The sequence below is a fragment of the Moschus berezovskii genome, chromosome 8 (assembly GCF_049115385.1).
Source record: "Moschus berezovskii isolate FMDL1 chromosome 8, NW_MosBer_1.0, whole genome shotgun sequence".
NCBI lineage: Eukaryota > Metazoa > Chordata > Mammalia > Artiodactyla > Moschidae > Moschus > Moschus berezovskii.
The window spans coordinates 91,472,899-91,500,322 of NC_142467.1; the positions used below are offsets into that span (position 1 = coordinate 91,472,899).

General features: G+C 38.8%; 1 protein-coding gene and 1 pseudogene across 1 annotated transcript in view; one reads left to right on the plus strand and one right to left on the minus strand.

The window, feature by feature from the left end:
• RAD50 (RAD50 double strand break repair protein) overlaps positions 1-27,424 on the plus strand; it is a 127,295-nt gene that overhangs the window by 42,852 nt on the left and 57,019 nt on the right. Inside the window, exons 3-10 of the mRNA XM_055430070.2 lie at positions 10,608-10,759; positions 14,698-14,883; positions 15,221-15,425; positions 22,738-22,866; positions 23,083-23,248; positions 24,992-25,185; positions 25,595-25,801; positions 26,855-27,037. Coding sequence (XP_055286045.2) covers positions 10,608-10,759; positions 14,698-14,883; positions 15,221-15,425; positions 22,738-22,866; positions 23,083-23,248; positions 24,992-25,185; positions 25,595-25,801; positions 26,855-27,037 — 1,422 coding nt within the window. The remainder of the gene's footprint in view (positions 1-10,607; positions 10,760-14,697; positions 14,884-15,220; positions 15,426-22,737; positions 22,867-23,082; positions 23,249-24,991; positions 25,186-25,594; positions 25,802-26,854; positions 27,038-27,424) is intronic.
• Positions 6,194-6,435, minus strand: LOC148777123 (ATP synthase F(0) complex subunit k, mitochondrial pseudogene; annotated as a pseudogene).

Sequence of the window (27,424 nt, forward strand, 5' to 3'; positions counted from 1 at the left end):
TGGTTTTTCCCATGGTCATGTATGGATGTGAGAGTTGGACTGTGAGGAAAGCTGAGCACGGAAGAAATGATGCTTTTGAACTGTGGTGTTGGAGAAGACTCTTGAGAGTCCCTTGGACTGCAAGGAGATCCAACCAGTCCATTCTAAAGGAGATCAGTCCTGGGTGTTCATTGGAAGGAGTGATGCTAAAGGTGAAGCTCCAATACTTTGGCCACTTCATGCGACGAGTTGACTCACTGGAAAAGACTCTGATGCTGGGAGGGATTGGGGGCAGGAGGAGAAGGGGACGACCGAGAATGAGATGGCCGGATGGCATCACAGACTTGATGGAGGTGGGTTTGAGTGAACTCCGGGAGTTGGTGATGGACAGTAAGGCCCGGGGTGCTGTGATTCATGGGGTCGCAAAGAGTTGGACACGACTGAGCGACTGAACTGAACTGCCCTGATGGGCTGGGTCTTGCTCAGTAAAGCTTTAATCCAGTTGTCTGCTGATTGGTGGGGTTGCACTCAAACCTCCCTCACAGTTGTTTGACCTGAGGCTACCCAGCCCTGTGGTCTGTGGGCTCTATGGTAGGGTTAATGGTGGCCTCTAAGAGGGCTGATGCCCAGGGGGGACCTTCTCGGACTGCTGCTGCCAGTGCCCCCTTGCCTGTGGTGAGCCCTTGGCGACCCATGCCTCCACAGGAGACCCTCCAACACTGCTAGTGATTTTGGTTCAGTGTCTTGTGGAAAGACCGTGCTCCTTTCCTCTGGGTCGTGGTGGGCACAAGAGTTTGTGCTCTCCAAGACTGGAGCCTCTGTTTACCCTAGTCTAGAAGGAGTCAAGTAATCAAATCCCACTGGCCTTCAGTCATCAAATTCCCAGTCCCTTTGTCAGATCCCCAGGCTGTGAAGCCTGATGTGGAGGTCAGAACCTTCACAACAGTGGGAGAACTTCTTTGGTATTATTGTTCTTCAGTTTGTGGGTTGCCCACCCAGTAGGTATGGAATTTGATTTTACTGTGATTGCGGCCCTCTGCCGTCTTGCTGCGGCTTCTTCTTTGTCTTTGGACGTGGCGTATCCTTTTTTGGTGGGTTCCAGCGACCTCGTGTCAGTGGTTAGTCAGCAGATAGTTACAGTTCTGCTGCTTTCGCAGGAGATGAGCACACGTCCTTCTATTCCACCATCTTGACCGGAACCTCACTTTTCTTTACTAAGGTTTTATAGTCCTCAGTGTATAAGTTTTTCACTTCTTTGATGATGCTTATGTCTAAGTATTTTATTTTTGAGATTGCAATTTTAAAAAGTATTTTCCAGTTTCCTTTCTGAGATTTCATTGTTGGTGTAAAGAAATTCAGCCAATTTCTGTCTGTTAATCTTGTATCTTGCTACCTTGCTGGATTCTTTTTTTAGTTCTGGAAGCTTTTGTGTGAGTCTTTAGGGTTTTCTCTGTTACTGTTATTGTTCAGTCGTGTCCATCTCTTTGCAACCTCATGCAGTGCAGCACACCAGGCTCCCCTGTCCATCACTATCTCTTGGAGTTTGTTCAGATTCATGTTCATTGAGTTGGTGATGCTATCTAACTATCTCATCCTCTGCCATCCCCTACTCCTTTGGTCTTCAATCTCTCCCAGCATCAGGGTCTTTTCCAATGAGTCGGTTCTTTGCATCAAGGGACCAAAATATTGGAACCTCAGCATCAGTCCTTCCAATGAATATTCAGGGTTGATTTCCTTCAGGGTTTGATCTCCTTGCATTCCAAGGGAGTCTCAAGAGTCTTCTCCAGCCCCACAGTTTGAAAGCATTAATTCTTTAGCACTCAGCCTTCTTTATGGTCCAACTCTCACATCCGTACATGATTGCTGGAAAAATGATAGCTTTGACTATATGGATCTTTGTCAGCAAAGGTATGTCTCTGCTTTTAATGCACTGTTTAGATTTATCATAGCTTTCCTTCCAAGATCAAGCATCTTAATTTCATGGGTGCAGTCAACATCCACAGTGATTTTGGAGCCCAGGAATAATAAAATCTGTCATTGCTTCTGCTTTTTCCCCTTCTGTTTGTCATGAAGTGATGGAACCAGATGCCATGATCTTAGTTTTTTGAATGGTGAGTTTTAAGTCAGCTTTTTCACTCTCCTGTTTTACCATTATCAAGAGGCTCTTTAGTTCTTCTTCGCTTTCTGCCATTATAGTGGTATCATGTGTGTATCTGAGATTGTTGATTTATCTCCTGGCAGCCTTGATTCCAGCTTGTGATTGATCCAGCCCTGCATTTCCCATGATGCACTACTCTGCATATAAGTTAAATAAGCAAGGTGACAATATACAGCCTTCTACTCCTTTCCCAGTTTTGAACCAGTTCATTGTTCCATGTCTAATTTTAACTGTTGCTTCTTGACCTGCGTACAGGTTTCTCAGGAGACAGGTAAGGTGGTCTGGTATTCCTATCTCTCTAGGAATTTTCCATAGTTTGTTGTGATCCACACAGTTAAAAGCTTTAGTGTAGTCAGTGAAGTAGGTATTTTTCTGGAATTCCCTTGCTTTCTCTGTGACCCAGTAAATGTTGGTGATCTGATCTCTGGTTTCTCTGCCTTTTCTAAATCCAGTTTGTGTATCTGGAAGTTTTCAGTTGATGTACTTGAGGAGTCCTAGCTTAAGAATTTTGAGCATAACCTTTCTAGGATGGGAAAAGGTCAGTTTTTCATTCTAATCCCAAAGAAGGGCAATGCCAAAGCGTTTTCAAAGAGGTATATAATATCATCTGTATACAATGGCAATTTTACCTCTTTCCTTCCAATTTGGATACCTCCCCTTTTTTTTGTCTTACTGATAAGCCATGGCTAGGTTTTCTGCTACTGTATTGAATGAAAGGTGAGAGTGAGCATCCTTGTCTCATTCCAGATGTTAGTGGAAAGACTTTCAACTTTTCACCACTGAGTATTATATTAACTGTGGATTTGTCACGAATAGCTTTCATTGTCTTGAGATGTGTTCCTTCTATATCCAGTTTGGTAAGACTTTTATCGTGAATGGATGTTGCTTTTTGTCAGATGTTTTTCTCTGCATTTATTGAGATGATCACGTGGTTTTTGTCTTTTGTTTGTGTCTTCTATCACACTGATTCATTTGCTTTTGTTGAACCAACCTTATAAACTTAGGATGAATCCCACTTGATTGTGGTGGGTGATATTTTTTATGTGTTGTTGGGTTCAGTTTGCTAATATTTTGTTGAGAATTTTTGCATCCATAGAAACCAAATATATTGGCCTGTAATTTTCTTTTTGATGGTGTCTTTGTCTGGTTTCTGTATCAGGGTTGAGAGTGTTTCCTGCTTTTCCATTTGTTTCAAGAGGATCAGTGTAAGTTCTTTTATGTTTGATAGAAGTCTTCTGTGAAGCTATCTTGTCCTGGACTTTTGTAGAGTGCTTTTTCGTTTTAAAAATAATTTTATTTTTTTTGGTGGTGCTGGGTCTTCGTTGCTGCTTGGGCTTCTCTCTGGTTGCAGTGAGTGGGGCTACTCTGGCTGCAGTGTGCGGACTTCAGTAGTGGTGACTCACTAGTTGTGGTGCTCAGTCTCAGTTGCTCCTCAGCGTGGCATCTTCCTGGACCAGGGATCGAACCCGTCTCCTTTACTGGCAGGCAGATTCTTCACTTCTGAGCCACCAAGGAAGCCTTATAGAGTACTTTTTAATTACAGATTCTGTTTTGCTTCTAGTGATTGATCTATTTCTTCTTGATTCAATTTTGGTGGAGTATATGTTTCTAGAAACTTGTCCATTTCTTTTAGGTTGTCGAATTTGCTGCCATGTTCATAGTATTCCCTTCCTTTTTTTGTATTTCTGCGGTATTAGTTGTTACATCTCCTTTGTCATTTCTAATTTTGTTGATTTGGATTCTCTGTTCTTCCTGGTCAGGCTGGCCAGAGGTTTGTCAGTCTTGTCTATCCTTTCAAAGAACCAGGTCTTGGTTTTATTGATTTTTTTTTTTCTCATATTTTTAAAAAAATTTGTATTTTACTCTTTTTCTTTCACATCTTTATTATTTCCTTCTTTTGGCTGATTTTAGGTTTTCTTTTCCTTTTTTTTTCTTTTTTTTCTGATTGCTTAAAGTGATAGTTTAGGTTGTTTGTGATTTTTCTTGTTTTTGAGGAAGGAATGTATCACTATGGACTTCCCTCTGAGAACTACTTTTGCTGCATTTCAGAGATTTTGCATGGTTGTGTTTTCATTGTCATTTGTCTCAAGGTATTGTAAAATTTCCTTTTTAATTTTGTCATTGACCTATTGGTTTTTTAGTAACATGTTGTTTGCTGCTGCTGCTGCTAAGTCACTTCAGTCGTGTCCGACTCTGTGTGACCCCATAGACGGCAGCCGACCAGGCTCCGCTGTCCCTGGGATTCTCCACGCAAGAACACTGGAGTGGGTTGCCATTTCCTTCTCCAATGTGTGAAAGTGAAAAGTGAAGTCGCTGAGTTGTGTCCGACCCTTAGCGACCCCACGGACTGCAGCCTACCAGGCTCCTCCATCCATGGGGTTTTCTAGGCAAGAGTATTGTAGTGGCTTGCCATTGCCTTCTCCAAACATGTTGTTTAATCTCCAGTAATTGTTTTTTTCTTATTTCTTTTTCTGTGGTTGATTTCTAGTCTCATGCTGTTGTGGTCAGAAAAGATGCTTGAGATAATTTCTGTACTCTTAAATTTGTTGAGGCTTGTTTTTTGTCGTAGTGTGTGATCAATCCTAGAGAATGTTCAACGTGCACTTGAAAAGAATGTGTATTCTGGGATTTTTTTGGATGTAATGTCCTGAAAATATCAATTATGTCTAACTGTTTTATCGTATCATTTAGGATTTTTGTTTCCTTACTGATTCTCTGTCTAGAAGATCTGTCCATTGATGTGAGTGTGGTGTTATAGTCTCTTATTATTGTATTCCTGTCAGTTTCTCCCTGTATGTGTGTTAGTATTTATTTTATGTCTTTGGATGCTTGTATCTTAGGTGCATATATGTTGTGTAAAATCCTTTTCTTGTATTGATCCTTTTCTCATTGTATAGTATCTTTCTTTATTTTCTTTATGGCCCTTTTTAAGAGGAACCGAGTCATATGCATTTCTTTCTTTTCGGATGTGCTGGGTCTTCATTGCTGTGTGTGGGCTTTCTTTAAGGTGGGCAGTGGTTACTGTCCAGTTGCGGTGTACTGGCTTCTCATTCAGTGGTTTCTCTTGTTGAAGAGCCTCGGCTCTAGAGCTGCAGACTCAGTAGTTACAGTGCACATAGGCTTAGCTGCCTTGCAGCATGTGTGGCCTTCCTATTCCAGGGATCGAACCCCTGTTCTCCACATTGTCATATGAGTTTTTTACCCGTGGACTACAAGGGAAATCCTGTGGCCTTTGTTTTAAATTCTGTTTTGTCTGATACAAGTATTGTAATCCCTGCTTTTCTGTCATTTCTGTTAGCATGAAATATCTTTTTCCACCCTCTCACTTTGAATCTATGTGTGTCCTTTGCCCTGAAGTGGTTATCTTTAGGTATATTATAGGCTCTTGTTTTTTTTTTTTAATCCAATCTGCCACTCTGTCTTTTGATGAGAGCATTTAGTCCATTGACACTTAAGGTAATTATTGATAGATGTGTATTTGTTGCCATTTTAAACCTCATTTTCCTCTTGATTTTATATTTATTTCTTCTTTGTTCCTTTCTTTTTTTCCTGTTGTTGTTTGATGATTTTTTTTTGTATTATACTTACATTCTTTTTGGTTTTTGTGAATCTATTTTATGTTTTGATTTGTGGATACCCTGTTTTTCAAGTATGTCAACCCCTTCCTTTTATGTGTTTCTCTTAGACTGGTAGTCGTATAGGCTGAAAGACATTCTAGGAAGAAAACTACATTTTCTTACATTCCTCTTCCACATGTTATGATTTTGATGTCCTGTTCTACATCTTCACGTTCATCCTTTTGTTCTTCATTGTGTTATCATCACTTTAATAGAAGTTTTTAAATTTTTTTATATGTGTAATGGTTTATTTAAGTGATTTACTTTCCAATTTTGCTTTTCTCCTGTAGATTCTTCATTTCTTTAGAGATTTAGAGAAGATCTTTCTTTTTTTTTTCCAGTTCATAATTTATTGTACAAATTGAGTATCACATGATGAGTTGACATTAACTTCTTCAGGCATGGGAACTTAACAGATAACGTACAGTTCAGAATCTGTTTATGTTGCTTTCACAGCTGGAGTTTTTTAGACCTTAACTTGAAGTATAAGACTATCAAAGCAATACTTCCGTATGTGGCCAGCACACAATTCATTCTCCCTGTGAGAGTGTAAGAGTTGAAATATTTTTTGATACCAGTGAAATGGAACTGGGCATCAGCTTCTGGACCTGCCATGATTTCAATCTTTCAAGGGGTTCAAACTCCACGGCCTGTGTCCTTCACCGTACGCTGCTGCCCCTCGATCCCACCGGAAGACACCACCTCCCCCTCACGCGTTCAACGGGCCTGAGATTTAGAGACGATCTTTCAATATTTCCTTTAAGATAGGTTTAGTAGTGCTGTATTCTTTTAGTTTATGCGTGTCTGAGAAGTTCTTTATCTCTTCTATTCTAAATGATAATCTTGCTGGGTAGAGTATTCTAGGTTGTGAATTTTTCCCTGTCAAGACTTTGACTATATCTTGCCACTCCCTTCTGGCCTGTAATGTTTTTGTACAGGTGATACACCTTATGAGGGTTCCTTATAATTAAATCTTTGTTTTTTTTCTTTCTGCCTTAAGAATTTTCTCTTTAACTTTTGCCATTTTTATATAATATGTCTTGGTGTAGATCTGTTTGGGTTAATCTTATTTGGGACCTCCTGTGCTTCCTGTTAGGGCTTCGCAGATGGCTCAGTGGGTAAAGAATCCATCGGCAATGCAAAAGTCAGAGGAGATGTGAGTTCAGTCTCTGGGCTGGGAAGATCCCCTGGAGGAGAGCATAACAACGCACTCCGGTATTCTTGCCTTGAGAATCTCATGGACAGAGCAGGATATCTGTTTCCTTTTATAGGTTTGGGAAGTTTTTAGCCATGATTACTTCAGGTAATTTTAGATGCCCTTCTGGTAGCCATCTTATTGGTGGATTTGCATGCGTTATACTATCCCATAGGTCTCTTATATTGCTTTCATTTTTTTTGTTTGGCTTTCTATCTGCTGTCCTGATTCAGTGATTTCCATTATTTTATCTTCCAGGTCACTTATTCATTATTCTGCATTGTTTATTCTGCTGTTCATTGGTTTTAGCTCAGCTTTCATCTCTGCAAATGAGTTTTCTAATTGTTCTTGGTTCTCTGTAGTCCTTTATTTCTTTTTACAGTAGTCTGCATTTCTGTTGATAGCCTTTCTTAATTCCTTCAGTATTTTCGTTACCTCCTTTTTGTTTCTTCTTTTTTCCCTTTTTTTTTTTTTAATTCGAGGCTAATTACTTTACATTAATATATTGGTTGTTTTTGCCATACATTGACACGAATCTGCCCTGGGTGTACATGTGTTCCCCTTCTTGAACCCCCCTCCCACCTCCCTCCTCCCCATATCCTCCCTCCAGGTCATCCCCGTGCAACAGCCCCAAGCATCCTGTATCATGCATCGAACCTGGACTGGTGATTCATTTCACATATGATAATATACATGCTTCAGTGCCATTCTCCCAAATCATCCCACCCTCACCCTCTCCCACAGAGTCCCAAAGACTGTTCTATACACCTATGTCTCTTTTGCTGTCTCGTATACAGGGTTAAGGTTACCATCTTTCTAAATTCCATATATATGCGTTAGTATACTGTATTGATGTTTTTCTTTCTGGCTTACTTCACTCTGTATAATAGGCTCCAATTTCATCCACCTCATTAGAACTGATTCAGATGCACTCTTTTTGATGGCTGAAAAATACTCCATTGTGTATGTGTACCAAAGCTTTCTTACCCATTCATCTGCAGATGGACATCTAGGTTGCTTCCATGTCCTCGCTATTATAAACAGTGCTGCAATGAACATTGGAGTACATGTGTCTCTTTCAATTCTGGTTTCCTTGGTGTGTACGCTCAGGAGTGCGATTACTGGATCATATGGTAGTTCTATTTCCAGTTTTTTGAGGAATCTCCACACTTTTCTCCATAGTGGCTGCATTCTCACCCTCTCCAGCATTTATTGCATGTAGACTTTTGGATAGCAGCCATTCTGACTGGTGTGAAATGGTATCTCATTGTGGTTTTGATTTGCATTTCTCTGATTATGAGGGATGTTGAGCATCTTTTCATGTGTTTGTTAGCCATCTGTATGTCTTCTTTGGAGAAATGTCTGTTTAGTTCTTTGGCCCATTTTTTGATTGGGTCATTTATTTTTCTGGAATTGAGCTGCAGGAGCTGCTTGTATATTTTTGAGATTAATTCTTTGTCAGTTGCTTCATTTGCTATTATTTTCTCCCATTCTGAAGGCTGTCTTTTCGCCTTGCTTACAGTTTCCTTTGCTGTGCAGAAGCTTTTGATTTTAATTAGGTCCCATTTGTTTATTTTTGCTTTTATTTCCAATATTCTGGGAGGTGGGTCTTGGAGGATCCTGCTGTGATTTATGTCGGAGAGTGTATTACCTCCTTTTTGAAGTTGATGTTTATTAAAAGGGGTCTGTTTCATTGTTCTTTCGGGGGATTTCTCTTGGTCTTTTAATTGAGAATGGTTTTTCTGCCTCTTCATTTTACTTATACTTTTCTTACTCTGAGTTTAGGAAAACTAGTTATATTCTGTGGCCTTGGAGGGCTGTTTATATGTGGGGTTGTTCCTTTGTAGCTTTTATAGGATTAATACATTTGGTATGAGGGCGCTTTCTAGTATGGATGCCTAGAGCCTCTTTCTTCAGTGTGTACTGGTTTTTATCCCCTTGATGGGAGTGTGAAGATGCAGGAGCTTATTGCCCAGTCCTGAGGTTCGCAGTGGTGGCCCAGGGGCACCCCTGGGGCATGCCATGGAAACAGAGGTGGCTCATGACTATTCCTGGAGTCTGCACAGGCAGCAGCAGGGGGGGTATGACTACTCCTGGGTTCTGGGAGGGAGGTGGTGGGGGCTTGCAACCATTCTTGGTGTCTGGAATGGAAGTGGTGGGGGCCAAAGAGCACTAGAAGTCCATGCTGCAGGCAGTGTCCTGTCCGCTACTAGTACGCACACCGGGGAAAGGGCTGCAATCCGTGTCTTATCCCTCTTCTCATTGCACCCCCTAAACAATGGCAGCTAGCCTCTAAGGTCACCTAGGCTTCCTTTGAGTTGAGCTCAGAGTGGATTCCAGGCTGTTGGGCCAACCTCTGTTCTCTTTGGTTCTGATCTCTGAAGCCCGACTGTCAGCACTCAGTCCTCATCTGTACCAACAGAAGAGCATCTCAGGCTGGGAGTGCAGGTTGGCAGCACCGACCACCTGTGCCGTTGTCCCCCTGGCCTGACTATACAAACCAGCTGCACATTCTTCTCTGAGACTCAGAAACTGCCCTTATGTCCTGGCCAATCTCCCTGCCAGTGAGGGAGGTTCACAGGGTGCAGGAACCTTTCCTCTTTCATGGCTCCTTTCCATAGGTGCAGGTCCCATCCTGATTCCTTTCTTTATTTCTTTTTGTTCTTTTTTTCCTACCTGGTTATGTGGAGATTTTCTTAACCTTTCAGAAGTCTGAGGTCTTCTGCCAGCTTTACAATAGATACTCTGAGAATCATTCTACATGTAGATTTATTTTTGATGTGTTTGTGGGAGAAGGTAAACTTCAAGTCCTACTACTCTTCCATCCTGATGGCTCCACTGTATGTCTTTTTTGGAGAAATGTCTAGTTAGATTTTCTGTCCATTTTCGGATTGGGTTGTTTGTTGATAGTGAGCTGCATGAGCTGTTTGTATATTTTGGAGGTTAATCCCTTGTCAGTGACAGTATTTGCAAATATTTTCTCCCATTCTGTGGCATGAATTTTCCTTTTGTTTATGGTTTCCTTTGCTCTGCAAAAGCTTTGAAGTTTAATTAGGTTCCATTTGTTTTTGATTGGTCTAGGAGGTGGCCCTAAAAAGATACTGCTGTGATTTATGTCAAAGATTGTTCTGCAACAATTTTCCTCAAAGAGTATTATAATATCCAATCATACAGTTAGGTCTTTGATCCATTTTGAGTTCATTTTTGTGTCTGGTATTAGAGAATGTTCTAATCTCATTCTTTTACATGTCACACACCAGTTTTCCCAGTACCAGTTATTGAAGAGACTGTCTTTTCTCCATCATATATTCTTGCCTTCATTGTAGATCAATTGACCATTGGTACGTGGGTTTATTTCTGATCTTTCTAGCCTGTTCCATTGATCTGTAAGTTTGTATTTGTGTCATTATGTACTGTTTTGATTACCATAGCTTTATAGTATAGTCTGAAGTCAGGGAGCCTTATTCCTCCAGCTCTGTTTTTCTTTCTCAATATTCTTTGGTTATTTGTGGTCCTGCTATATTTTGAATAGCATATAATAATCTCATTCATTTTTTTTCCATTTTTGATAAGTAAAATTGCTTGAATATTTTCTTTTCAGAAGTAATATTCTGATACTTATTAAGGTTGCATGATTTTCCTCTTTTTACCTTCAAAGGTTGCTCAAGAAACAGATGTTAGAGCCCAGATTCGTCTACAGTTTCGTGATGTCAATGGAGAACTTGTGGCTGTGCAGAGATCTATGCTTTGTACTCAGAAAAGCAAAAAGACAGAATTTAAAACCTTGGAAGGAGTCATTACTAGAACAAAGTAGGTGTTTATTTTATATTTGAATGTTTTGATCCTTCTACATTTTATTTTAAGGGAACTTATTATTTTTTTGCTTTTTAAAACTATTTCAACATAACTATCCTGGCGTGCTGTGATTCATGGGGTCGCGGAGAGTCGGACACGACTGAGCGACTGAACTGAACTGAACTGATGCTTACAGAAATACACTCATATGGGTTAATAGAATACACAGTTTGGACCAAAAACCTGGTACAAAAACAAAACACCAAAGGATTTGCAGTCTGGTTTTTTAATCTATTAAAAATGGAACTTATTATAACAGACCTTACCTTTAAACCTGGTTCGTTTCTTAGCACAACTGAGCAGAAAGTAGAGTTTCATCCTATCTCTACACCTGCACAGCCTCATCCACTATCATCGTTTAATTTTTTATTTGATACTGTTTATCAGTTAAACAGAGTGATCCCATTAAAGATTTAGTAATCATGGTCCATTCCTTTGAGTAATTTATGGACAGTTGCTGAATTGAAGATGTGTAAGGCTATGGTTTTTCCTGTGGTCATGTATGGATGTGAGAGTTGGACTGTGAAGAAAGCTGATCACCGAAGAATTGATGTTTTTGAACTGTGGTGTTGGAGAAGACTCTTGAGAGTCCCTTGGACTGCAAGGAGATCCAACCAGTCCATTCTAAAGGAGATCAATCCTGGGTGTTCATTGGAAGGACTGATGCTGAAGCTGAAACTGCAATACTTTGGCCACCTCATGCGAAGAGTTGACTCACTGGAAAAGACTCTGATGCTGGGAAAGGCTGGGGGCGGGAGGAGAAGGGGACGACCGAGAATGAGATGGCTAGATGGCATCACCGACTTGATGGACATGAGTTTGAGTGAACTCCGGGTGTTGGTGATGGACAGGGAGGCCTGGCGTGCTGTGATTCATGGGGTCGCGGAGAGTCGGACACGACTGAGCGACTGAACTGAACTGAATCACTCCAATATAGATTGAATGAGTGAAGAGCGCTAGTAATCATGTCTATAGGGAAAGATGAGGTAAGCAGACAGATAGGAAAGCATATTGTCCCTTTCAACTGTTGTCATTCTGTTAAGGGCAGGTATCATCTTGTAATGGGTTTGGATGTTGGAATTAGGCTGCCCTGAGTTCAATGCTTTATCCTTATTGAGCAAGTTATTTATCATCTTATCCCTTTCATTTGTTAATTTGTTAAACTAATTAAATAATCTGTTAACCAATAATGTGTAGCACCTATTGTGTGCTAGAGACAGTGGCTTTTGAACACACTCAGGTCTCGCCTGCAATCTCAGGTTTCATTTCACTTCAGTTACAGTCTGTCTTCATCTTCCCCTTTATGGTCAGTTTTTTCAGAAGAGTTATTGATACTCACTATCTCCATTTCTTCACTTCCTCCTGACTCCTCTTGCCCCATTCTTATATTGAAACAGCTACAACTGTCACAACCTCTGTATTAATTAGTATAATGCTATTGCTTTACCAAATAGACCTTGCAGTGAGTCTCTGTTTTTCTAATTTGTAAAATATGGCTTCATTATCACTGTAGATATCTTAGAAAGATGTTAAGGGTTGAAGTAAAGGACATAAAATGCTTAATGTGTCATTGGGACTCATGTATTAGTTTTCTGTGATTGCTACAACAAATCACAAACTTAGTGGCTTAAAACAGTGCAAGCTTATCTTATAGTTCTGTAGTTTAGAAGTCCAAATTGGATCTCACTGTCTTAAAATCAAAGTGTTGGCAAGGCTTTGTTCCTTTCTGGAAACCCTAGGGAACATCTGTTTCTTTGCCACTTTCATCTTTCAGGGGCCACCTACATTCATTGGATCATGAAAGTCTCCAACAGTGAGCAAAGTTATCACATCATCCTTATTTCCTCTTCTGCCTCCCTCTCCCACATTTAATCCCCTGTGATTACCTTGGCCCCCACCTAGATAATCTCTCTGTTTAAAGTGAGATGGTACAGTGAAATGCTACTAAGCAGTTAAAAAAGAATGATCTGTTGATACAGCAGCATGGATAAATCTCAGAGAAGTAAGACAGAATATATACTTACTCCATTTATATAAAACTTGAAAATATAAATCTGTAGTGATTAAAAAGATCCGTCTTTGGCTGAGAGTAAGGGTTGGGATAGAGGAAGGTCACAATTATACAGGGACGTGATGAATATGTTGGAGATGATAAATATGTTCATTGTTTTTACTGTGGCAGTGGTGTCACGATTATATGCATATTTCAAAAGTAAAAGCCATTGTACAGTTTTAATATGTGAAGTTGATTATGTGTAATTTGAAAATATTTTAAAATGAAAATTGTAATAAAATACACTTAACATCAATTTCCAAAAATAAAGTCAGATAAGAAACAGTCCACTTAGCCAACTAACGCATTTACAACTTCCAGGAATTAGACTATAACTATCCTGGAGGGTCTATGTTCTGTGTACAACTCAGTAAATGATAGCTGTTAATTAATTCTTGAAAATTTTTTTCTAGACTTCCGTTTTATAACACATTATTGTTGCCTGTTTCTCTCTCTCACTCACATCCTACCCAGTCAATTATTTGGAGTTCCATAGGCTCTGTCTTAGATCCTCTCCTCTTTTTGCTCTACATTCTCATTCTTTTTCAATTGTATTTGTTCATATTCATATATATTTGTAGGTGACTCAGACGTGAACGTCTCTAGACCAGACCTGTTTCCAGACCCATGTACGGAGCTGTCTCTCTCATTTTCTACCAGTTCTTCCAAAGAAACCTCAGTTTCAACATATTCAAAACCAAGTTCATGATCCTTTCCCCCTTGGCTCCCCGTTAGAAAGGCTCCTACAACATCCTGATCTGTCTTTGGCCATTTTGTCCCCCTATAAAACATTTTCAGTAAATTCAGTGTAACATTTTCAGAATACATACAAAAGTGACAGTAAAGACAGACATTACCTCTACTGACTGGATACAAGACAGATTTGAAAGAAAATGGTCACTTTACCCTTCTGAAGAAAGGTATTGAGAAATCACTTGGAATCCCTAAGGCTAGGGATGCTCCTGACCACAGGTGTAATGAAATAGGGAACTTATTTAAAAGGCCCTGAGGCAATTCTGTTTTGATTGTTTTTTCATTGTGACCCTAGAACTTAGGTCTGTTGATTAAGAATCTTCTAGGATTTATTTTGGAGAAGGCAATGGCAACCCACTCCAGTACTCTTGCCTGGAAAATCCCATGGATGGAGGAGCCTGGTGGGCTGCAAGTCCATGGGGTCGTGAAGAGTCAGGACTGAGCGACTTCACTTTCACTTTTCACTTTCCTGCATTGTAGAAGGAAATGGCAACCCACTCCAGTGTTCTTGCCTGGAGAATCCCAGGGACAGCAGAGCCTGGTGGGCTGCTGTCTATGGGGTCGCACAGAGTCGGACACAACTGAAGTGACTTAGCAGCAGCAGGATTTATTTGGATGGGCATCACTAAGGTTTGCCTTTACACTCCTTTTATTGTGTCTTTTACTAAACAGTCCCTTATCTAATCAGCACAGTATCAATATTTTTTGAAGTACCTTTGCCTGTCTGCTGCGTATCATCATGCTTTATTCTTTTGAGTCTCTTTATTTTCCTTTTTTTAAAATTTTGAGGATGGAAGATAGTTTATTTTCCTTTATGTGTTACCTATAAATGTTTTCCAACTACTTAAAAAAACAATTCTAGCACCTGTTCCCTACCACCCTGTTTTACATACTTTTTCATTTCACTTTTACATACTGAAACACTTGAGAGTTGTACTTTTTAGTATTAGAAGGCCATCCACTAGGGATGGATGAGGGGGATTTTTTTGGCTTTTTTGTAAGTACGGGCACGAAGAATTAATTAAGTAACAGACTAGATACAACTGGATGCCATTTTACATAAATTCTTGATTTTTCTTTTCTGCAGGCATGGTGAAAAGGTCAGTCTCAGCTCCAAGTGTGCAGAAATTGACCGAGAGATGATAAGTTCTCTTGGGGTTTCCAAATCAGTGCTAAATAATGTCATTTTCTGTCACCAAGAAGACTCTAATTGGCCTTTAAGTGAAGGAAAGGCTTTGAAGCAAAAATTTGATGAGATTTTTTCAGCAACAAGGTTTGTAACCTGTAATTCGATTTTGTAGTCCATTAAGTTATTGAACCAGAATTGCAATTTTGATGCTTCTTTTTCTAAACAGAAAGTCAGCAGTTATACCACTTTATCCTGTGGAAACCAGTGGGCCTATTTCCTTTCATTTTTCTTTCTTTGCATCTTTATTCACTTGGTTGACAGAATATACGTAACATTTGTACTTACTATTATGTCATAAGCATTTTCTGAGTTATTAAAAACTCTTTTTACATGTTATCTTAATGACTGCATAATATCCATTGTTTGAATGTATTATAGTATGCTTACCAAGAAATATGATTTTTATTTAATATCTTCAAAGGTACATAAAAGCCTTGGAAACGCTTCGGCAGGTACGGCAGACACAAGGTCAGAAAGTAAAAGAATGTCAAACAGAACTAAAATATCTGAAGCAAAACAAAGAAAAAGCTTGTGAGATTCGTGATCAGATTACTAGTAAGGAAGCCCAGTTAACATCCTCAAGGGAAATTGTCAAATCCTATGAGAATGAACTTGATCCATTGAAGGTAATTTGATCTCTTGTATGCTGAGGAGAAGGTCACCATTTATCTATCTCTTACCCTAAAGTACTTATTTTTTTGTGAATGGTGTGTGTATTTCTTGAAAAAATGATCAGAGACTATGTTATGGTTATGTCTTAGGTCTGTGTTAAGATAGTCTTATTAAAGTTGCCTGAAGGTCTTGCATTTGAGAGTAAACAAATTTATAGTATCATATTAAATGAGTCATGTCACTAGTTTTTAACAGTGTAATGACTCAACCTTACAGTTCTGTATTCTTAAGATTATTTTTTTAATCATTTATTTATTTATGGTTGCACTGAGTCTTTGCTGCTGCATGCAGGCTCTCTCCAGTTGCTGTGAGCAAGGGCTGCTTTTTGTTTCAGTGCACAGGCTTCTCATGTGGTCGCTTCTCTTGTTGCGGAGCACAGGCTGTAGGTGCATGGGCTTCAGTAGTTGCGGGATGCAGTAGTTGGTGGCTCATGGGCTCTAGGGCAGATAGGCTTCAGTAACTCTGGCTGTGGGCTCAGTAGTTGCAGCTCTCAGGCCCTGGAGCACAGGCTCTGTAGTTGTGTGTGGGATCTTCCCTGCATTGGCAGGTGAATTCCTAATCACTCTACCAGCAAGGAAGTCCAAAAGAGATTATTTTTTAATTAACAGGTCTTTCTTTGCAATTTTTATAATTTGTAGGATGTTCTTGACATTGTGCAAAATTTGAAATTGATGTGTAGCATGTTGATATATTTACAAATGAGTTAGATTTCTAAATTCTGTGATTTGTAAGCAAGACTTTAACAGAATCCGATTCATTCATTTCATAAGCATGCATTGTTTCCAGTGTGTCAGGGTATACTATGTTTGGAGCTACAGGTGCAAAGAGAACGACAGTAGTGTCCTTTCCATTTAAGGTATTACTGGTCTAAAAAAACATTTTTTAAAATGGCTTTTTAAAATAGCAGGTAGAGGAAAGTTTAAAATTTTTTAAATTATTGATTTGGTTTTTTAAAACTCTTATAAATACTGGTATAGATATTTGAATTGTAATCTGAAAATAGCTTGGTTTTCTGTCCCAGTGCCTACTGACATGAATGCATCCTTTAGTGAGTATTTATTGTTTTGTGCATAGCACTGTGCTAGGTACTCTTTAGGATTGTCGTTGTTGATCAGTCGCTAAGTCATGTCCAACTCTTTCCGACCCCATAAACTGCAGCATGCCAGGCTTCTCTGTCCATCACTATCTCCCTGAGTTTGCTCAAGCTCGTGTCCGTTGAGTCAGTGATATCCAGCCATCTCATCCTCTGTCACCCACTTCTTCTCTTGTATTCAATTTTTCCCAGCATCAGGGTTTTTTCCCATGAGTCAGATCTTTGCATCAGGTGGCTAAAGTATTGGAGCTTCAGTTTCAACATCAGTCCTTCCAGTGAATATTCAGGGTTGATTTCCTTTAGGATTGAGTGATTTAATCTCCTTGCTGTTCAAAGGACTCTCAAGAGTCTTCTCCAGCACCATAGTTTGAAAGCATCCATTCTTCGGTGCTCAGTCTTCTTTATAGACCAACTCTCACATTCATTCGTGACTACTGGAAAAACCATAGCTTTGACTATACAGACCTTTGTTGGCAAAGTGATGTCTCTGCTTTAAAACACTGTCTAGGTTTGACATAGCTATTCTTCCAAGAAGCAAGTGTCTTCTAATTTCATGGCTGCAGTCACCGTCCACATTGATTTTAGAGCCCAGTTCTCTTGAGGATAGGGAAGCCAAAGACTTAGACTTTGTTTTTTAATGATCTAATAGTCTAGTTGGAGAAATAAAGAATATATTTTGAAAGATATTTAGGATTACAAAGAAGATGAAGAGCTGTAGCAATGTGAATGATATACTTTAAACATAAGTTCTTTAAGAGCTCGAAGATGGTGATTGTGGCATAATTGAGAAATGAAAAGAAAATAGATAAATTGGATTTCATCAAAACAAAAAACTTTTGTTCAGCAAACTGTACCATCAAGAATGCAAAAAGACCACACACAGAATGGGAGAAAATATTTGCAAGTTACATATGTGGCAAGGAACTTTTATCTGGAGTGTATAAAGAATCCTTGTTGTTGTTGTCTAGTTGTTAGGTTGTGTCCAGCTATTTTGCAGGCCTTTGGACTGTAGTCCACCAAGCTCCTCTGTCCATGATATTTCCTAGGCAAGAATGCTGGAGTGAGTTGTCATTTCCTTTTCCAAAGGATCTTCCTGACCCCCGGGATCAAACCCACACCTCCCACACTGGCAGGCAGACTTCACTAAGCCACTAGGGAAGCCCCAGCCAAGATAATGTTAATGCTGCCACAGCACAGTGAAAACACTGATGGAAGCTGACAAGTTTCTGAGAAGTAGAAACTCCTCTGTTACAGTAACAGAGGTATTCCTGTTTATATATTTTATATATTTTCTGAATACAGTTTTTTCCCCACAATTGATATGAATGATCACATTCATGAAGGACTTTCTGTATGCCCAGTCACTGATCAGAATGCTTTAGAACATATTATACAAGCCCCATGGTAACCCTGTGACGTTTTTCAGACAAGAAAACTGAGGCACAGGTATTCATACTGGAAGTAAGGGGTAAACCTAGGATTTAATTCCAGGCCTCTCTGATTCCTAAACCCATACTTTTCTTCTTTGGTCAGATTTATCAAAATATAATTTACTTTTAATAAAATCCACACTTTTGAAATTACTATTTGATGAATTTGGACAAACGCATACAGTAGTATTACTAGTAATAGTTCAGTCAATATATGGAAACTTGCCATCACCCCCAAAAGTGCTTTCAAGTCTGTTTGTAGTCAGTATGCTACCTCCACTCCCAGCCTTTGGTAGTCACTAAGTTGTTTTGTGTTTTCCAGAATGCCGCATCAGTGGAATCATGCATTATGTAGCCTTTGTGTCTATTAGTGTAATACTTCAAAATCTACCTATGTTGTTGCATGTTTGAGTAGTTCATTCCTTTTTATTGCTGAGGATATTCCAGTGTAAGGATATATTGCAGTTTGTTCATCTCTTCTTTTGTTGATGGACATTAGGTTGTTAACAGCTTTTAGCTATTACAAATAAAACTACTATAAACTTCTGGGTAGAGGTCTTTATTTGGAGATACGTTTTCATTTCTCTTGGGTAACTCCCTCAGAGTGGGTTGTTAGGTTATATATTAAGTGTGTGTTTTACCTTAGTTGCCAAACTATTTTTCAGAGTGTCACTTTGGTAGTCCCACAACAATGTTTAAGAGTGTAGTTGTGCTTCATCCTTATCAGCACTTAGTGTTACTGTTTTTTATTTTAGGCATTAAAATAAATGTGTGATTGCTGCTGTTGTTGTTCAGTCATTTAGTCCTGTCCGACTTTTTGCGACCCCACGGACTGAAGGATGACAGGCTTCCCTGTCCTTCACTGTCTCCCATAGTTTGCTCACATTCATGTCCATGAGTTGGTGATGCCATCCAACCATCTCATCCTCTGTCGCCCTTATCTCCTTTTGCCCTCAGCCTTTCCCAGCATCAGGGTCTTTTCCAGTGAGACAGCTCTTCTCAGGTGACCAAAGTATTGGAGCTTCAACTTCAGCATCAGTCCTTCCAGTGAATATTCAGGGTTGATTTCCTTTAGAACTGACTGATTTGATCTTGCTGTCCAAAGAACTTTAAGAGTCTTCTCTAGCACCACAGTTGAAAAGCATCAATTCTTTGGTGTTCATCCTTCTTTATGGTCCAACTCTCACATCCACACATGACTGCTGGAAAAACCATAGCTTTGACTGTATGGACTTTGTCAACAAAGTGATGTCTCTGCTTTTTAACATGCTGTCTAGGTTGATCATAGCTTTTCTTCCAAGGAGATATTTACTTCATCAAAATTAACATTTTCTTATAGTTTTTGCTTTTTGTTTCCTATCTAGGAAATCTTTGCCTTACCCAAGGTCACAAAAATTTTCTTCTTGAAGTTTTATGGTCCAAGTTCTTACATTTAAGTATATTTCAGGTTAATTTTTTAATACAGTGTGAGGTGAGGTTGAGATGTACTTCTTTACATAGATGTCCAATCATTCCAGCTCCCAGAGCCTATAGTCTTAATTGTTATACCACCTTGCCTCCCAGTGTCATCTCCCATTTTTAAGTAAGGCACTCTATACAAGTCCTCTGAGTCTCCTACTATACTTAGCATGAACAGGCACACTTTGCTTTATTGTGCTTTGTAGATAACTGCTTTTTTTTTTTTAATTGATTTTTTTGTAGTGACTCTATTTCAAGCAAGTGTGTTGGTGTCATTTTTCCAACAGCATTTGCTCATTTTGGAAGACAGCTGTGCTCACCACTGTATCACCAACCCTGTTTGCTCACTTTGTGTCTCTATCACATTTTGGTAATTCTTGCAATATTTCAAGCTTTTTCATTGTTATATTATTATGGTATTTTGTAATCAATGATCTTTGGTGTTACTACTGTAATTGTTTTGGGGTGCCACAAACCACACCCATATAAGACAGCAAATTTTATTGTTGTACTTAATTAAATTTCTTTTTTTTTAAAGACAACCCGTTTAATCGATAAATGTTGTATGTGTTCTTACTGCTCTGCCAACTGTCCATTTCCCTTTCTCCCTCTTCTGAGACACCCATTGTTGAAATTAGACCGGTTATTAACCCTGTAAGGGCCTCTCACATCTTCAAGAGACAGGAAGAGTCGCACATCTCCCACTTTAAATCAAAAGCTAGAAATGATTAAGGTCATTGAGGAAGGCATATCAAAAGCCGTCACAGGCCAAAAGCTGGGTCTCATATGTCAAGTGGTTAGCCAGCTTGTGAATGCAAAGAAAAAGTTCTTGAAGGAAATTAAAAGTGTTACTGTAGTGAACTCATAAATGATAAGAAAATGAAACAGCATTATTGCTGATGTGGAGATTTTAATGGTCTGGATAGAAGATCAAACCAGCCGCAACATTCCCTTAAGTGAAAGCCTAATCCAGAGCCAGGTCCTAACTCTCTTCAATTCTGTGAAGGCTGAGAGGTAAGGATGCTGCAGAAGAAAGGTTTGAAAGTAGCCAGAGGTTCTTAAGGTTTAAGGAAAGATGCTGTCTCCTGAGACTTCAGAGTGCAAGGTAAAGCAGCAAATGCTCATATAAAAGCTGCAAGTTGTACAGAAGACATAGCTAAGAACATGAATGAAGTTGACTTCATTGTACAATAGATTTTCACTGTAGGTGAAACAGCCTTATACTGATAGAAGATACCGTCTAGGACTTTCATGGCTAGAGAGAAGTCAATGCCTGGCCTCAAAGCGTCAAAGGTCAGGCTGACTGTTGTTAGGGACTAACATAGCATGTGACTTTTAAGTGGACGCCAGTACTCGTTGACCATTCTGAAAATCTTCAGTTCAGTTCAGTTCAGTCGCTCAGTCGTGTCCGACTCTTTGTGACCCCATGAATCACAGCACGCCAGGCCTCCCTGTCCATCACCAACTCCCGGAGTTCACTCAAACTCATGTCCATCGAGTCAGTGATGCCATCCAGCCATCTCATTCTCTGTCGTCCCCGTCTCCTCCCACCCCCAATCCTTCCTAGCATCAGAGTCTTTTCCAGTGAGTCAACCCGACGCATAAGGTAGCCAAAGTAATCTTAAGAGCCCTTAAAAATTATGCTAAATCTACTATGCCTGTGTTCTATAAATGGAGCAACCTGGATGACAGTGTTATCTATTCACAGCATTGTTCAGTGAATATTTTAAACCCATTGTTGAGATCTACTGCTCAGAAAAAAAAATTTTTTTTTTTTTTTTTTCCAGAATATCCATGATTTTGCTCATCTGGTCACCCTAGAGTGCTAATGGAGATGTACAATGAGATTTATGTTTTCATGTCTGCTAACATGGCATCCATTCTGCAGCTCATGGATCAAGAAGTCATTTTCATATTTCATTTTCATGTCTTTTTAAGAAATACATTTCATGAGGCTGTAGTTACCATAGATAGTAATTCCAATGATGGATCTGGGTAAATTGAAAACCTTCTGGAAAGAATTTACCATTCTAGATGCCATTAAGAATATTCATGATTCATGGGAACAGATCAAAATATGAACATTGTTTTCTTTTAAGACATAATACTATTGCACACTTCTACATGGTAGTGTAAACAACTTCTATATGCACTGTGAAGCCAGAAGATTTGTGTGACTTAGCTTTATTCCAATAGTCACTTTATTGCAGTGGTCTGGAACTGAACCCACTTTGCCTGGGGTGTCATAATGATTAGAGGGAATATATAGCAGCACTTAGTACAATGTCTGGAATATAGCAAGTCTTCGATTGCTGATAGCAATGACTGTTATTGATAATTGTTTTTTAATCTCTCATTCAGCTAACATACTAAACACTTGTTACATGTGCTGGGGAAGCATTGGTGAACAATGTGAACAATGTTTCTATGATGATAACACATTACCTACTAACACATAAATCATAAGATATGGTATTAGTGAAGTGAAAGTTGCTGAGTCATGTCCAGCTCTTTTTGACCCCATGAACTACACAATCCATGGACTTCTCCAGGCCAGAATACTAGAATACTGGAGTTGGTAGCTGTTCCCTTCTCCAGGGGATCTTCCCAACCCAGGGATCGAACCCAGGTCTCCTTCATTGCAGGCAGATTCTTTACCAGCTGAGCCACCTTAGTATAATTTAGTAAATGACATTGAAGTTGAGGACGCGTTTTGGTACAGGTATGAAAGTTTACAGTTATTATCTGTAATGTGTTAGTTTAAAAAGTGTCTTAGAAGAGGAATTGGTCAGCCAGTATCATACAAGGAGGGAATTTTCTGAGCTAGGTCACGCATATTCCTAGGAGGTGAGGCAGCCAGCTGTTGCTAGAAGCAGGCCACTGAGATCATTTGTCACATTTCACTTGTGATGCAGCATGAGTTTCTAGTCTAGTCAGTAGTTCTGATTTATTTTTTAATAAATTAAATAGCCTTTTAAGGATTAAATTCTTAAAATGTGGTACTTTACATAATGTGACTCCAGTTACCCAATGACTGAATGACTTTCGTGAGAGGTGTTGTAGGTAGGGCATGGGCTTTGGAGTTAGAAGAGAGTTTATTTCCTTCTTTTCTTTATGAACTGTAAGGAGTTGCACGAGTTACTTAATGTCTAAAATCCTCAGTTTCTCTGTGCTCCCTTTATAGCAATGTGACTAAGTGACTGGCCCTGGTACATGTTATTTATCGTCAGTTATTTGCAGTGTAAACTATAGTGAATTTTACTTACGCAGCGTGTTTATTTTCAGAATCGTCTAAAAGAAATTGAACAAAATCTCTCTAAAATAATGAGACTTGACAATGAAATTAAAGCTTTGGAAAGCCGAAGGAAGCAAATGGAAAAAGATAACAGTGAACTGGAACAGAAAATGGAAAAGGTTTGTGGTGGTTGAATTTTGTTCTACTTCAGAATTTTGAGATTATTGTAATGAACCTCATTTGATCCCATTTTGTCACTCATTTTCAAACATAGAAATCTTGATGTTTGTGTTACTTCCATGTTTATGTTAAAAGGAAGGATATTGAATAAGCTCTGGTTCATATTTTGTACCTCAGTGTGATACCTTGTTATACTTTTTTTTGGTTCTACACAGGTTTTTCAAGGGTCTGATGAGCAGCTAAATGATTTATATCACAATCACCAGAGAACAGTAAGGGAGAAAGAAAGGAGATTGGTAGACTGTCAGCGTGAACTGGAAAAATTAAATAAAGAATCTAGGCTTCTCAATCAAGAAAAATCAGAACTACTTGTGGAACAGGGTAGGACGGTGTTTACTTGTTTTTTTTCTATATTATAATATTATGCCTTTTCTGTATGAATGATGAATCTTCAGGGAATTATGCCGTGTGGAAAAAGTCAGTCTCAAAAGATTATATATCATATGTTTCCATTTTATGACATTTTGAAATAGTAAAATTTTAGAAATCTAGAATAGATTAGTGATTGCCAGGGTTACCCAGTATGAGGAAGAATGGGAGGAGGGTTAGCATGATTATGGTTTTATAATTTTATTTATTTTTGGCTGTGCTGGGTCCTCATTGCTGCACAGGCTTTTCTGTAGTTGCAGAGAGTGGAGACTACTCTCTAGTTGTGGTGCCTGGGCTTCTCGTTGAGGTGGCTTCTCTTATTGTAGAGCACAGGCTCTAGGACATGTGGGCTCAATAGTTGCAGTTCTCGGGCTCTAGAGAACTGGCTCAGTAGTTGGCACACAGGCTTAGTTGTTCCACAGCATGTGGGGGTCTTCCCAGATCAGGGATCAAACCCATGTCTCCTGCATTGGCAGGCTGATTCTCTACCACTGAGTCACTAGGGAAGCCCTGGTTATGGTTTTAAAAGAAAGAAGAGGGGTTCTTGTGGTATTTGAACTGTTCAATATCTTGACTGTCGTGGTGAATGTAAGAACCAACACAGCTGGTAAAATCGTATAATACTTACACACAGATACAGTTTAAACTGGGGAAATAAAAGATTGATGGATTGTATTAGTGTCATTATCCTTATTGTGATATACTATAGTTTTGCAAAATTACTAAAAGAGAACGTTGTTTTTCTACTCAACAACAGTTCTGACATCAGATGTGTAGGTTTTTCCACACCAAGCAATTTTCCAGTTATCAGTGGACACCAGGTATCCTGTAATTTCATTCATTTCTGACATTCCTGGTCTGAAATTAGCACAGACCCCACAGATTAAGAACTCAATCCCGTGAGACTGTCCCTCACTTTACTTCAGATGCCACTCCCAAGTCCCCGATTGTCTAGCACCTGTACTTCTAACCAGCTGGCTATATAAATCAGGGGTTTCCACAACTCCTTTCTCAGGTTCAGTAATTTTCTATAACTCTTCCTCTTCCTAGAACTCAGGGAAACACTATTACCAGGTTATTAAGAATAGAGCTCAGGAACAAACAGATGGAAAAGATGCATAGGGCAAGATATGGGAGAGGGGCATTGAGCTTCTTTGCCTTCTCCACATGTGCAACTTGCCCAGCACCTCGATGGAAGCTCTTTGAGTATCATTGCTTAGAGTTTTTATAAGTTGCATTAGGTAGGCCTGATTGATTAAGTCATTGGCCATTGGTGATTGAACCAATGACTTCAGCCCCTCCCCAGAAATGGGAGGGGTGGATATTGAAACTTCAGACTCTAATCACATAGTTGGTTCCTCTGATGACCAAGTCCCATCCTCCAAGAGTCACCTCATTAGAATAAACTCAGGTAAAGTTGAAAAGGGCTTACAGTGAATAACCACCAAAGATACTCTTCTCACCCCTGTCACTGGGAAATTCTAAGAGGTTTTGGAGCTCTGTATCAATAACCAAGGACAAAACCAAACATGGATTTCTTCCTGTAGCTCAATAATATAGTTACCATTGGGGAAACTGAGCAAAGGATATGAGATCTTCTTCTGTTATTTTTTTTACAATTACATGTGATGTACAATTATCTTACTTTTTTTAAAAAAATCAACTGATGAATAACTATGATTATGTTTTTGAAAGGCCGTCTACAACTACAAGCAGATCGTCATCAGGAACATATACGAGCTAGAGATTCATTAATTCAGTCTTTGGCAACACAGCTAGAATTGGATGGCTTTGAGCTTGGACCATTCAGTGAAAGACAGATAAAAAATTTCCACAAGCTTGTGAGAGAGAGGCAGGAAAAGGAAGCAGAAACTGCCAGCCAACTGTTGGTAAATACTGTTATTTTCTTTTGTTTGTATCACATTGTCTAGTTGAATTGTTTTAATTTTTGGGTGGATCTTATTTTGTCATATTTTTGGATTAATGTTATCCATTAAAATTAGCTATGAGGTAAAATTAAAACCTTTATGGAAGCAAATTTTGTAAAGTTTATAGTTATAAAAGTACAAAGGAAATACAGACCTATGTTTCTTATTTAATTTTAGGTAAAAATTCTTTTTAAAGCTAATTTTGAAGAAGTTTGCTCATAGTTAGTAATCATCTCTGAATGATGATCATTACATTTTTTATGCTTTTCTGTATTTTCCTCAGATTATATTACTTTTGCATCAAAGAAACTTTTCCTTAGTGGTGTTTTTTGTGAAAAATTAATACTTATGCTTCTTGTTATGTATTTAGAATGACTTCGCACGAAAAGAGGCTCTGAAGCAAAAACAAATAGATGAGATAAGGGATAAGAAAACTGGACTGGGAAGAATAATTGAGCTAAAGTCAGAAATCCTAACTAAGAAGCAGAATGAGCTGAAAAATGTGAAATACGAATTACAGCAGTTGGAAGGCTCTTCAGACAGGATTCTTGAACTGGACCAGGAGCTCAGAAAAGCTGTAAGATACTCTGTGTAATCCAATAATTTTAAGGTGTAAGATATTTGGAAGTATTTTATCTTTTGCTAGGCCTAAGATGATGGCATTTTAATAAAAATGTCAACCTTGTCTATCAGTCTCCTATAAAATGAATTTATTTGACTGTCTTAATCACCCATCTCTAATCCTGAAAGCTGGTGTGCTGAAAATTAGAATCATCTAAGGAAGGTTTTAAAAAAATACTTAAGCTTAGATCTTAAACCTTCCAAATAAAAGTCTCTTAAGAGTGGGATGCGGAAATTTGTGTTCAAAACAGAACTGGGTGATTCTTACGAGCACCTTAGTTGAGAACCACTTGTCTCAGTTTTTAAAAAGTAGTATTTTCCCTCTAGGTTCCACACACTGTAGATATTATGATTAGATATATGATTATTACCATGTTACCACTTTTTCTATGGTAGAAACTTTCTTAACCCACTTCTTCCTTCCATGAATTTCCAAAATTTCTTTTCCGTTCCTAATCTGTTCCCTTCCCTCGCGTCTCTGTTAGCAAAATAAGCATCCTAAAACTTGGCAAATCCCCCCTTTAGGTCCCATCTTGATAATTTAAATGTTTCTTTTTGCTCCCAAACTTAACAGATAGCGTATATTTTTGTCAGTTTAACCCTTGATTACAATATTGCTCTGTTGTGACGGAGAGATACTGGTCAGGGACCACATCACATTTTCTGTATGCTAGGCAATGTGTAGTAAGTTACATACTTCCTTGATAAATGCTGAATTATTGACCGAAGAGTCACTGAACTGCTTAGGCATATTTTTCTTAATTTTACACTAATTTTAATTTTCACTCCTGTTTGACTCTTGTCGATTTATTTACTAAGTCTCTACTCTTACAGTAAGGTAACTTTGTGAGATATTTCTTAAAAAGTTTATTCCTTCTGTTTTTCTGTTGTTGAATAAAATCAAACTAGTATTTTGACCATTCTGAGGAGTAGCTGATTTCTAATACACTTTGCCGTCATTTTAACCCAAAACATATAAACCTGTTCATTTCTTTGAATTATCAATAAGGAACGTGAGCTAAGCAAGGCTGAGAAAAACAGCAATGTAGAAACTCTAAAAACAGAAGTAATAAGCCTTCAAAATGAGAAAGCAGACCTAGACAGGACCCTGCGTAAATTGGACCAGGAAATGGAGCAGTTAAACCATCATACAGCAACGCGCACCCAGATGGAGATGCTCACCAAAGACAAAGTATGGCCTTTCTTTTTATTCTAATTATACTCTCTGGTGTTTAAAACAGTTTATCTTACATGCATAAATGTTATATTATGAAGTATTTAGTTGGTATTGGCTTTATATTTTAAGGGTTAAGTGAGCTTTTCTGTAAAATAGACTTTCAGGCTTAAAAACTGTGCTCTAATTACAAAAAATAACAGTACAAAAGTGTTTACACAAACATATATCATACAGAAATTTTGATCTTCCCAAGTGACTCAGTGGTAAAGAATCTGCCTTCCAGTGCAGGAGGCTCAAGAGACTCAGGTTCGATCCCTGGGTCAGGAAGATCCCTGGAGAAGGGAATGGCAGTCTATTCCAGTATTCTTCCATGGAGACTTCCATGGAGAGAGGAGCCTGGCA